General features: G+C 32.2%; 2 protein-coding genes, 1 long non-coding RNA gene and 1 pseudogene across 7 annotated transcripts in view; 1 reads left to right on the top strand and 3 right to left on the bottom strand.

Annotated features, from left to right (window-relative positions):
• Window positions 1–599: 599 nt before the first annotated feature.
• Window positions 600–2512, bottom strand: LOC105665913 (abasic site processing protein HMCES). The gene is made up of 6 exons (XM_012310183.3): window positions 2436–2512; window positions 2117–2339; window positions 1582–1893; window positions 1404–1511; window positions 1132–1286; window positions 600–1013 (listed from the first exon to the last, which is right to left on the bottom strand). Exons 1-6 carry the CDS (start codon window positions 2453–2455, stop codon window positions 878–880), a joined length of 954 nt encoding a protein of 317 aa, XP_012165573.2. The 5' UTR covers window positions 2456–2512; the 3' UTR covers window positions 600–877.
• A 120-nt stretch (window positions 2513–2632) lies between these two features.
• Window positions 2633–7621, bottom strand: LOC110119460 (annotated as a pseudogene).
• The window catches only part of LOC100645796 (sarcospan), a 17584-nt gene continuing 11532 nt past the window's right edge, over window positions 7562–13613 (top strand). Inside the window, exons 1-3 of one of the 4 annotated variants that reach the window (XM_012310180.3) lie at window positions 7562–8222; window positions 11459–11636; window positions 13053–13392. The gene's annotated coding sequence lies outside the window, so the exon portion shown is untranslated. Of the gene's footprint in view, window positions 8223–11361; window positions 11637–13052; window positions 13393–13613 lie in introns of all 4 variants that reach the window. The other 3 variants (XM_048407776.1, XM_048407775.1, XM_012310179.3) reach the window with 3 other exon arrangements.
• Window positions 7699–11193, bottom strand: LOC110119439. Of its 2 annotated transcripts, none has more exons than XR_007224848.1 (4): window positions 11107–11193; window positions 9602–9788; window positions 8983–9157; window positions 7699–8901 (listed from the first exon to the last, which is right to left on the bottom strand). It is a non-coding gene; the product is annotated as an uncharacterized LOC110119439 (long non-coding RNA). The 2 variants fall into 2 exon arrangements; XR_002307936.2 differs by lacking the exon at window positions 11107–11193 and adding an exon at window positions 9962–10829.

The following is a 13613-nucleotide window of genomic DNA, read 5'->3' as shown; positions in this document are numbered from 1 at the left end:
TAAACTTGTCATGGAAGCATGAAGAACAAACTCTAGATATTTTAGAAATTTCTATGATTTTCTTTATTATTTCTTGAATAACCAAGGATTCATGAAGGACTCATACCACTAGGTCCAAACTTATACACTTTCTGTTCATAAATAAGCTGCGAATTTTTACACAGATTCATATTTTCTTGGAGACAATTAAAATAGTAGGATCTAGGTAGAAATTTGTTTTACTAATTAAATATTACAAAAAATAGTACATTTTAGATATTTTATGTACACATGTACACTCTATGCATTTTTGTATCTTTGAATTTTTCTAAACGATGTAAAAGTCCGCAGTCTATTCATAAATAATTTATTATTGTATAGGAGATAAGAAATGAATTAATAAATTTGAAAATTATAAATAAATTTTTCTCCCGGCCGATTCTATAACGTTAACATTCTTATGAAAAGTTATTCTATAATTTTCAAAATCACAAATAATCAATCCTTTTGCCGATTATTTGAAGAACATCTAAATGTCAAATTATCTAGCTATTGGATCGAGCGACTTAATTATGACAGTATAAAGAATATATTAAAACACAAAAGATAAAGAACACGCATTCAAGATATAGTACTGTTTTATTTATAATACTGGAGTTCACATATCTCTATTTTATTCTCATTTTATGATTTAATGTTGAATAAACATAGATTATATAATTAATTAAGAGATACTATTACGAAGATATTTAAAATATTAATATTGCTGTATTAAGTACAAAAATATAAAAGAATTTGTAATAAATATCCTTAAAGAGCTCAATATTTATTTAAAGTTGATACTTTTGCGGAAACAAAGTTGACCCTGAGATTTCGTTTGCGGATTTGGATGAAATGATTAGCTTTCCTTAGTAATTTTTGGTGGTATGTTGTCATCTTTCTTAGTTTCAGTATTTTTTCTTTTAGCTGAGTCTGCAGACCCCTTCTTCAACCAGGAAGCCATAAAACTAGTAGGGTTGCTTTTTTTCTCTCCTCTGTACATAATGGAATTAGTAAATCAATAGTCTGACATATCACTTCACAGGATTAAAAGTTCATAATTCTAATAGTGAATAGTTAATTGTACCGTTATATATATATGTATATACGTACATGTCTTTTGTCTCTTTTCTACAATCTTCGCCTTTATACAATACATTGTTTACACGAGTTGAGACTGTATGCCAACTTAAATCACCATCTGATAATGTTAATTTGTTTAATTTGTCAATGGCGTCGGCTATTGGTAGCTCCTCATTCAGCCAGACCTATTATTAGAAACATAAACATACAGAGATAGTAATTCATTCCAATAAACGATAACACAAACTATGTACAGGAAATATTTTTTGTTAATATTTATATAAACATTTTCATTTCTTTACCCTTGAGTCTTGTTCTTTATTCAAAAACACAGGTACTCGATTATGCAACCAAGAAAGAACACCATTTGCCTCAGTAGTAATTATTGTACAGCTATATATCTTCTTACCCTGAAATGTGAGTTACCATACCTGTAGCTTTCTACTTAAATCGTACATAAGTCCAACATGTTGCATTTACATCTCCAGTTGAAAATATATTAAAAATTCCTGCCATCTTTAAGACTTTAAATCCTTCCCAACCGTTCTGCTCAGACCATTCGTCTTTCCATGTTGAAGGATCATCTGCCCTTACTCCTTTCTCCTGACTAGCATAAATGTAATATGGTTGTTTAGGATCTTTCTTCGTTTTCCCAGCTTTCCATTCATAATATCCTTCACAAAGTACTATGCATCTTTGGCCATTGCGTAATGGTGCACTATACAACTTGGAATTTTTAATATTTTCCAAACGTGCGTTATGTGTCGACAGTGTGTGCTTTCTGTAATCTCCCTTAAAAAGGAAAAAGATTTCTAATATTTTTTCCATTTATGTACTAATAAAATTGATTAAGAAAAAAATGTGATAACTTATTATCTCAAGGAGATATAATCAAAGTGTTTACATTTGATAGGGACATTTTGCGGCAACGTATTTGTTGATAAATGCTAACCACTTAACCTATCCCCATCCGTCAAATGTCATTGTCAACCTAACCTTGTTTGTAAACACTAACCTCATGCCAAGGTGGGATCATACTCCACATCATAGCACAGAGGACTCTTTCGTCTCCTTTACCATAGTGTGAGCCAGCAACGATACATGGAAGAACGTCTTTAGGCCCAATATTAGTAGATGGAACATATTCAATGTCACTTTTGGCCCATGATGTCGTGCATCGTTTACCGGCTGCATTCTTGTAATCGCAAGCACGACACAAGGTATCCGGATTCAAGGAACTGTAAAAGTGTATGTAAATTTTCTTTGTCGTTAGCAGATTGCTATGTTTACGTGTCATGAATTAATTACTGAAATTACGTGATGAGATTACTCACCAAGCCGCTCGACCACACATGTTTCTCGCGCCACTTAGTTCATTAACACAATAACGCCACCTATAACATGCTAAAGATATCTGGCGGGAATTTATAACTATTTAGAAAATCATGTCTATATTCTCATGTCCTTTTAATGCAGGAGAAATTTTGTAGTATATTTATTACTTAAAATATTAAATTATTTCATATCAAGATGTCTCTCTGTTTTTAATTCACTTTATAAATTCCAACAATTAATGTTTATAAATGAAGAATTTTTTAGTAACAATTTAGTAAAAAGTTATTTGGTGAACAATTTTGTGAGATACTATACGATTTATATAAAAAGCGTATTTGCATATTTTAAAATGGAAAATATCTGCAGAGTTCGTGCATGAGTTATTTATCTAGTTGCCGGTAGAGGTAGACAGTTGTCTGTGGAAACATTATTGTACCAAGGTCTACTTTTTTTAAATATTTCAAATAATATTTTTATTAATTTTACATATTTTAAATAATTAAAGTAATTTTCTTTTGTTTAACAGAGTATTGTTCTAAATGTCCTAGATTAATGTAATACATTACTATCGACAATTAACGCGAACTCTATCCATCGGAAGCTGAATTTAATTATAACAAAGTTCATCGTTTTTCCATTGTACTTACCTCTACTGTAATGCATTTAGCCTCTGTACTCAATTTCTACAATTAATCATGCTACACTTATGTAACATGAATATTAACCTCAATATGTTAATTTTATTTAGTTTCCTGTGATATACGAAATGTGATTGAAATGTATTACAACTTGACCCGATTGCACATTGCGTTGGCTTCTCGTAGCTGTACGTAAATGCAATTCTCTAAATAATGCTTCAGTGCAACAATGCTTCCTATACACTTGGACATTAATACCAAAATATTGAATAATCAAATAAGTATTTGATGATATAGTAGAACTTCGTTTATATGGACATATTGGGGGGCAAGCAGTTCATAAGAATTCACTGATTCTTCCACTATATGAACAAAAAATCACAAGTGGTTGGGAGAATCAGTGAACTCTTATTATGTATATGATCTATCCCAATTTACACATCTTATCTTTGCGATAAATGGAGTTCTACTGTACTTTTAGGTAATTTCATTTCATAAAAATGGTAAGTCAAAAAATGTAACATTGTAAAATGTAAAAATGTAAAATTGTAACAGCAGCAATTACAACTGATGTACATATTGTACATCACAGTTCTCCACCACAGACACACATGATTGTCAGGAGAAATCGTGAAAAGAAACGATCGCTTTTCTCGCTGAGTTCATTAGCGGCACAAATTAGTGTCTATACTTGAAGGAACGCATCGTGCCAGTATTTTCTATAGGCAAAACGAATCGGAGTTCATCCGATGAGCATTCACGATGCGTTTCCACGCGTACGAAAGGAATGTGTCCCTTCTCCACCTCGTTGCTTATTGTTCGTTCCATGGGTGCGGTTTGATTCGTCTGCATTTCGATCCAATTCCATTCTTCTCTACCTTTTAATTTCCGTTCTTCTTTTTAGTAAACAAAAATATTATTATGTTAATAACAGGTTTCTTTTTTTGATATCTTCATTTAATAATTTATTTTTTATGTTTTTGTTGTGGTTTAATAATTGATTTACTCCGCCAGACACAAATAACATCTTCCCTATTTGCATTTAATTGACGCATTATCCTTCGTTCAACCTATAATTTGCAATTGCAATTACGTATTTATAATTATAATATTAATTATAATTTTATCGCGCTATTCTGTTCTGACTGTATTATGTTTTGTGTATGTAAAAGTTGCTCTTACTTGACTTTTTTAAAATACTAGTCGCATTGTTCTTCTCTTTTCATGTCCTGATATGTTTTCTCCTCTTTTTTGTTGTTCATTTTTAACTGGCTGCATATGGACCATCGACATTCCAAGATGCTAGTAGATAAAACACGAAGGGCTGGGGGGATGCTTTCGTTTCTCCCTCGTCCTCCTAGAAAGTCCTGGTTTATCTCTCACGGATTCCTGAACGCCAACTCATCGCGCCTTATTGTGATGTTGATGTCACGTCTAGACCGTGCCGTGTCTACGCATTGATTCGCGTGAATTAAAAATTGGAACGTGCATTTCATGCACGTGCACTTCTGCCATTTTTCGATCTATGAGTGTAATTGGATAGAACAGAGAACTGTGAAATAGAATTAATAGGTACATTAATAGAATGAATAGAAACTTAATTATGGTTGTATATTATGAATTTATTATATATTACGAATGTATATTGCGATATTTTATGGTGTTTGATATATCCATTGCTTGTTCAATATTCACTACAAGATAGAATTTTTATATTTATAAATGACAGCTTTCTGATATTTCCAGGAAAGTTAGAAAATTATTTCGGAGAATATCTAGTTAGTAAGGCTTAATTTGATATCCTGAGACGGTGCTAATTAAGAACCGCTATTCCCCGTCGGCGTTAAACTAGATTGGTAATCAAGCCTGGATACTCACCTGTGTTCACTAGTGATTCATGCCGCTAGTGACGTTTATCGGAGATCAAACACGAAACTTCTGATCAAGAATAAAAAGACTCAAATGAACAGGACGCTTCGAAGGTAATAATGAACAGTTATTAAAATCATACGAGTCGTGAGACAAGAAATACGTAGTTTTCAAGGAAGAAAAATGTTCGACCTTCAGAGTTAAATTCTTCGCATCTTCTTTCTATGAAAAGTATCGCGTGCGTTGAAGCAATGGTAATCATCGATTGAAATGGAATTGTATTTGTGTTTGACGTCATCGATGAGATCTTTCAAACAATTTGACTTCAGAAGCTTTTCATATCATGTTTGGTGCCTTGCATTTTCCACGAAACAGAATGAATTTGTAACCTTTTCTTTTATCTTTATTTCTCTCTTGACACGTTTTTTTCAATCACGTTTCTTACGAATTTTGTATATCTTTTATCTTCTTTTGCAGAAACTAGATATCTTTTAACTTTATTTTTGCAATATTAGATATTTTTTTATTCTTTAAAGAAACATAAGGTTTTTTTATCTCTTCAGCTATTATGAGCCAACTTCTTATTAATGCATTATTTAATGTTTATCAACATTTAATGTATACTCAAATACTTAGATGAATCATTCCTTAAGAGATTAATACTCTCTCTGTCAATTTTTAAATTTTACACCCCTTCATTTTTCCAATAGTTCAAAGAATTTTCTATTTTCTCTTGTTCCAATCCTTTTCCAATCTTGTTCCAATTCCTTCTTGGTTCATTTATATTAAGCGATGGGGCGTCGATAAATCGTTAAGCGATTAACGTATCACCGCTAAGAGCGAGGGGAACGTGTTATCTCCGCTGGAAATGGAATTTCTCTCGCGGCCGGCGTGGTTCTTTTGTGACTCTCGACTTAGACGATTTCGAGAGACCGGTTTCATCCGCAGGTATTCGCGAACCTGGCGGCCTTTCCCCTTCCAACCGTGGACGACCGCTAACGACATGGATGAGAATAAAACAGAAAGACAGAGGAAATACCAATACGTTCGAACGAGAAAGAATCGTAATTTATATGGAACCGGTCGTAGGTGGTACGTCTCATTAAAGCAGAGGAAATGATCGTGGATGAATGAACGGCGTCGTGTGGGTGGTTGCGATTGCCAGCGGACGGCTAGAACAAAAGTGAAACGTTCCACTTGTACTTGGTAGTATAAATTGTTTCTTCACGTTATTTGAAAAATTAAAGATTGTCAATATAAAAAAGATTGTGTGTTTGAAAAGAAATGAAACTGCAAAACTTTCTAGAATATCCTAATATTTACTTACATTGCAAGTAATTAGAGATGTGTAATCGTGTCAGCTGAAGGTAATGAAGGTAAAGATCAGCCGATTCGCATTTCGTGTGACACACAATCTGATTACTGAAAGTTATCCGATTTTGAACTTGGTACGTAGTGATTTCCTCTGCTTTTTAGGCGACACGGATGTTTCCGATATGAATGAACTCCATTAAAAGTTTATGTTTTTCCACAGCAAATGCGTAGCTAATCAGGAACATTATATAATAATTAACTAAGTTTAATCAGATTGGTATACATGTTGATTGATATTTACATATTGATGCAAGGCTTCTCTATGTAACTTGATTGAAAAAATTCCACTAAAAAGAACTTGTCTGTTGAATTTATTACCTGTGCGTTTAATCATGTTGTTGACCTTGGATTTTATTGTACCGTTTTATTTAGAGTTTTACGTGACTATGCAACGTCTTACATTTTTTGCACCAACTGCCCTAAGGTGATCCTTTAAAGCGGAGTATATATCATGATCACCATTCAACAGGAAAGAAAACAACGACGAAAAAAGAGTTGCAATAAGGCTGCAAGAAATTGTTCAAGGTAAACGTCAACTGTTGGGCATGACCGATTCCCCTTCTTCTTTCACCCTTTTTCTCGCTATGACAACTTCCTTCATCGAGCCTCCTTCTGAAACATGGTGGAGGATGTGAAAGTGAGGGGACAGTGGTGCTCAGATAGTTAAAAAAAAAGTAAAATCGTTTCTCTGGTTTCAAAATCAAGACATCCGGCTCTCTTATACGTATAAGTAGAGGAAAGAGAGGTATAAAGTATTATAAATAAAAAAGGTGTGTCATTATCTACTATAAATAGAGATTATGTTGTATATTTGTATAATATTAATTTAAAATATATTATATTATATCAAAATATTTTAAAAAGAGATTTAAAAGATTTTTAAAATTTTGTCTAAAAAATATAAATAAAAAAGTCGTTGATCATTACATTTTTACTAATTTAATAACATTTTTATCTAGAAGTTTCTCTTTTAATCTTTCTAAAAATTCTATACGAGATATTTAATCTCTTCTCATCATCTGAAAGATTAACTTTAAAAGATACGCTGTAATCGTATTAGTTTAAAGAAATTACTATATAAAAAACAAATCTATAAAGTCTTTTGTTATTCGTTGTGCAAATCTCGTAAGCGGTATTTGCACCGTTTAAATCGCATGAAATGCGAATTGTTTTGTTGATGAAAGCGTCCCTCGCCAAGTAATCGTCATCTGCATCGTGATTCGTACGATTTGAGGTACGCTGACACCTGGTATGCCTCGACTTTGGTGAACACTTTGGTGGGGTCTCGGGAGCCTCGTCGAGACGCGCGAAACTAGAGACTTCAGTTGTCACTGCGACACCAATGGAACAGCATTGTGTTGTGTAGTTTTTTCTCTAGGAATCTAAATTGTTAAGTTATTCATACTGCTATTCACGCGTTGTTAGTTCCATAGAAAAACGATGTTTTTGTGTAAAAACAGAATTTTAATAAATTACCATCGGACTAGATTCAACAAGTGTTCTTCATTCAAGTGCTTAGTACAATTTTTAAGTAAAAAACCTTTTCATCCTCGGTAAACTTGCTTTTCCATGTGGTCAATGCTACAAAACACTTTAATGCAAGTATCTGATTAATCTAAAATGAAAGTGTATTTGAATATTTTCATTCTTTCTACTTTTTAATTACATTTTATTTATATTTATCATTTCTTAATAATTTTTTCCTATGTAAAATTGAATCAATGGTGAGAAACAATAATCAGTGTTAAATTATGTAACCGGACATTCAGTGAATACCAATTGTACATTTTATCTAAATTTGACTGGTCAAGGAGTCACACGTGTCGAATAATAAATCCCGCAAGGATCGATAGCTGTGGTATGGGAAGGAAATCAGTGGACATTTACTGTTCACCACAATACTAGGTATTTATACTGGCAGTTCCTCTCTCGTTTCATTTTCCTCTAACGATGTTCGTTAATTCTGTAACAACGAATATATCTGAACTCGGTATATATTTGTGTAATGATTTATGTTACGTTATTAAGGCGAAGTAGCGCGAGTATTCGCGCGTGCACATTAAGCCAGCAGCTGCGCGGATATCGTAAACAAGAAAAAAGACATTTGTCTTGTCTGATAACAGTGATACAATAAACGTATAAACTCGAAGGTCTCCATCCCGAAATATACTGGAATTTAATTACTTTGTAGCAAAAAAGATTGATGTCATTCTCTTGTTCAGGCAGACATGAAATAAACATGCATCTTCCTGAAAAACTGAAGACAGAAAAAATATATTTATGAGTAACATAAGCTTTGTATTATTGTGAAATATTCTTTCTTTTAAAAAAGAAGATATAAATATTGTCTAAGATTTTAAAGTCCATATAGAGTCGCACAAATATATGACTTGTTGGCGAAGATATGAAATATGCTTTTCATTCAATTGTATATTGTATGCGTACAAAGACTCGAAGACAAGATCCTTCCGGTGATTTTGCCTCTTTTAAAGCTCATTTTGTATGAAAGACGTCGAACAATGGCGTGTAAAATAGGGCGACATCGCACTTTCAGGCCTCGATAAGAGTCGCACGTTCATGAACCCTGGGAATGGTTTGTAACCGGAGAATTTAATTAGAATAATCGTAGGTCGCACGTGCTGAACGTTTTCTCGCGCGAACTTACTGAATTCCCGCCTTCAAGTGTTTGGAATGCGTTGAATTAATTGCGAATCTTTGAACTTTTTCTCTTCAACTAGTGTCAGCCACTTTAGAATATTCTGTCGCATTAAAAAAGAAACATCTTAAGACATTAGCATTTTTATACGGTATGTATTTTGCCTTCACCCGGCACCAGTCACCTATGGATATTTTATCTTATTAAAAAAAGCAACATCTGAATTGGTTTTTCATGTCTATGAATAATTAAGAGAAAAATGAAGAGAACTTTAAGAATAAGAAAAAAATATTACAAAATACATAGTATTATTGAGAAATTGTAATATCTATAGCATATGTATTGCATGTATACTTTTTTAAAAAAAAGTATTACATATTTATGTATATTTTTATTTAATTATAATATGTAATTTAATTAAGTCATCAACAAAAAGAAGATTAACTTTGCAATTATATTCACTATCAATAAAATGTGCTGTGCACAATATTATTCTTTTCGTCTCTTCATTTATCAAATAATTACCTTTGTCTTTGCCCAATTAATTGTATAGTAATGTACATTTTAATATAATTCAATTCATTGATGACGACAATCATAATTTATTCTAATCATGAAATATACGTACGCGTATCAATTATGTATACAGTTGATTACATTTTCATGAGTGCAATTGCTAAATCTGATCCAAGTGCGGGATTGCACTTTGATGTGATCTTAATCATGATGAGGACTTTGAATTAGCTGCTGTACAATTTATTTTAATCTCCATTTCATACGTTCCGTTGTTCCATTCATTGTGATTCTATCGATTTCTGAAACACATAGAGTATTTAGTAACATGACGTCATTAATGTTTATAACATTGGAATATTTTGCTTATAAATTTTGAGTAATTTTTATGATAATGTAAGTCAAGTCGATAAAACAGTTTGACTATTTAGCATAACGGAATCCATCTATTATACATATTAATATACATAATTACATTGCAGGGATTAAGCTGTCCCATTTGTTTAATGTAACATCACGTGTGATCGCAATTCACGACTTTTCAATTATTCTTAAATATTCTGAATCGGTCGTATTTTTTGTTAGCATACAAATATGTTTGTTACAGAAATACGTTTAATAATAATTTAAATAGAATAGTGATATAAGATTGGATAGTAAGTATAGATAATATACTAGAGATTAAATAAAGTATAAGATTATTCTTAAAAAAAATATGCTTTTAGAATTATAAATATTGCTTAGATTGGCAATTAAAGAATTTACGTAGAAAATGAAGCTATTTTCCTTTGGAACGCAATTATGTAATCTTATGAATTTTCTATCCTTCTTATAGTTGGCAACACCACATTTTGGCAGGCACACTTTCATACATCCACGTAACGCACAAATAGATCGCGATGGGTTTATCTCATTCCCTATAATTAAGTACAGGAATGATCGAGCGCGTCATTTTTACAAAAAGACTGACAGGAACTCATGAATTTTACGATTACATGGTATTCTAAAAAAAGCAACGGTATTATTATACCTAACTTAAATGCAGGAAATAACTGGAAATAAGCGATAGTAACTGCGTTCTAGTTTAGTCTTGTCTCATTATGCATTCTTTTGTTATGAGGTTTTTTAATCGGCGCTGGTTTCCTTTGAGATATACGACGAAAAAGAAAAAACAGGAAAATTACATACCATTAACCATTTTAGAAACTTCTAGAATGCAGTACAAACCAAATCGAGTGGAAATTTATTCTACGAGCTATCCAAGTCTAGTATCATATGAAACAAAATATTGCAATACTTATTTATCCGATGAAAATACATATTTGGACATTATATTAAGCTTTTATGTATAAATTCTATGCATTATATGAAACATTTGAAACAATCTGAAAATGTATGTAGAAGTTACACGCACTTGCTGTAAACGTATACATTCAATAAAGGATTGGTATCCAGTATAAATAACCAGCTTAAACACATAATAAATGATAAAGATGGTTCCACTGAATATTTAGGTTATATACTGAATATTTAGGAATATTAAGGTTTATTAATATAATAGATAATTTTCTATTTAAATACTTTTGTAATCTCTATGAAATGTGTATTCGCACTAAATACCTTGTAGCTCCTAAGTATGGGCGTACATTTTTAGATTTGTTTCAAACTTTACCAATATAATCATTATAGTCACGTCTCATTAAAACGCTAATAAAATTGCAAAATTTTCCTTATAATATACATAATATATTCATAAAAGATTTCTACAAGTGTTGAAATACTTTTGTGAACTACTGTCTATGTCGTATATATTTGCAAATGATTTAATTGAGTTGAAAGCAAAGATTTAAATACGATAATTATGCAATTTTCTAGGCGTTCGCAAATCTAGAGTTCAGTAAACTCCTGGTCACGGTGACGTGACTGTGAGCGCCGCATAAAGGGGCTTAATGGAGAAATGACTTATTTCCAGCCGTAACCCGAACACCGGTTCGAGCATAGGTAGGTCACATCATTGTACAGAGTCCCAACGCGCCACGGTTTCATTGCGTTGCGTACCATATTGCGCAACACCGGTCGGTATCTATTAACTTCAGATCTGGTATTGTGAAAGTAAAGCGCCGCTCACAGTCGCCTAATAGAAGATCCAGGTAGTACTATTGTATTATAATATAATGTTGTATTATAGTTAGATAATTAATAACAAACCTCTGTTATATAACTAACCATCACAAACATTGTCGGAACATTTGACTTCAATTTTTGTGACTAACTTTTTATTTAAATTCTGAATATCAATAATTCAGAGTCTCATTTAGAGATACTTCTCAGATACTCATTTAGAGAGAAAGTATGTATTTTTATTCTATAAAGAAACTTGAATTCAGAAATTGAATTCAGAAAACTGATCGTATACGAATTATGGAAATTTGCGCTCCTTTGGTAAGAAACTTTACATATAAATTATATTTATACGTATATTAATAGAGCATATATATGAAATAGAGTTATAAATTCTACGTTTCTATATTTACAATCTTTTCAGTTACATACATACTTACCATTAAACGAAGAAAGTGTTCATGCTGATAATGCATACTTTCTAACAGGATCTCATAACGTTATAGCTTACTTCTGTAGAATTTCCTATATTCGTGACACATTCATTTGAAACTCACCTGTTGCTTATTACGAAACATAGCTTCGCAATAGCAAGTTTTGTATTCGCCATGTACCACTTAGGTTATAACGCACGTGGTCCACGAAACGGGTATTTAATTGACTGTGCTTCTTGTCCCACGAGGTCAGGGCAATCGAATCAACGACGATGAACGATGCTCGTAGTTCCCACGGGAAAAAGTTACGTTTTCTTTTAAGTACGCTTCGAGGGTCTGTAAAGGGATCAGTTCATTCCTCCTGAGGAAACATTTCCCGTGCAACGAGGTGTGACGTTTCATTATATTGTAATTTCAAATGATTCATCAGTCTGAAAAGATTACCTGATTTTGTTGAGTTTTTTAGTATACGAATCATAACACATAAAATATATAAAAATTGTTCACATACATAGATAAAACTTCATATAAATTATTTTTACCATTTTCTTTTTATATTCATAAAAGTCAGTCATAAGCTGATAAATAGCTACGTACGCTACTGTATAATCATTCCAAATTGTAGAATATGCAACCAATCAAATTAATCATGTTCCTTCATCCTAGTTTGAAAGTTCGCCTGCTTAATGCACTTTCAATTATGTTCGACAAAAGCACTAGGAGTACCAAACTAGGCTAAATAACTGCTATTAAACTTTTTATTTCTATAATTACTAAAAACATGTAAGTGTTTTTAATAATATTAATATTTTCGTTTTTGAGTAATATTTTCATAATTACACTTCTATATAATATATGTATTTATGTGTGTACATCAAATCGGCAGCTCTGTGTTAATAATTAAATACGCTACGTTACACGCAGTACTTTTCTCAAGTAATTGACACAAACCGATTGAATCAGAAAACGATACGTATATTCCCAGACTGACGATTTCTCTTTATTTTTCAGACGTTTACGGGGTGACGGATAGCGGGCGCACGTGACTGGTCACGTGGATAGAACATCAGAGAAATCGAGGAACGCTGATCGTGGTGATTCTACGACTGTTTTCCTTCGTTTAAACCCAGATAGAGAATTCGACGCGTGACTTACGATACATCAAAGGAGATTAAGAGAAATTTCTCTTCGATCCATCGTCCTCAAATTAGCCGTTGTGATTCATACAATGATATCGTAAGGTGCAGGTGTTTGCGGGAAGTGGAAGATTTGCGGTTTGAAGATCAAGGAGGTGTAATTTCTCTGCCCGTCGCAAGGGGAAACCTTAATATGAGCTGACACGACCGTTCAGGTACAAATATTAATTTATTAAACATATCGTCCTTTAATCAAAAATTTTATAATTAAAATTAAAAATCTAATTATTAAAAGATAATAAAAATAAATTTCAGATAACTCGATTTCAATTTTTCCAATTATAAACATGGTACAATTTAATTTCGACCGAAATTTAAAGAAATGTACTGAAAATAGTGGATCTATAAATAAATAAATTATTATATCCATGAAATT

Source organism: Bombus terrestris, chromosome 7 (assembly GCF_910591885.1).
Source record: "Bombus terrestris chromosome 7, iyBomTerr1.2, whole genome shotgun sequence".
NCBI classification, from domain to species: domain Eukaryota; kingdom Metazoa; phylum Arthropoda; class Insecta; order Hymenoptera; family Apidae; genus Bombus; species Bombus terrestris.
The sequence above is the reverse complement of the archived record's forward strand: the minus strand, read 5'-3'. Positions and strand labels throughout refer to the sequence as shown.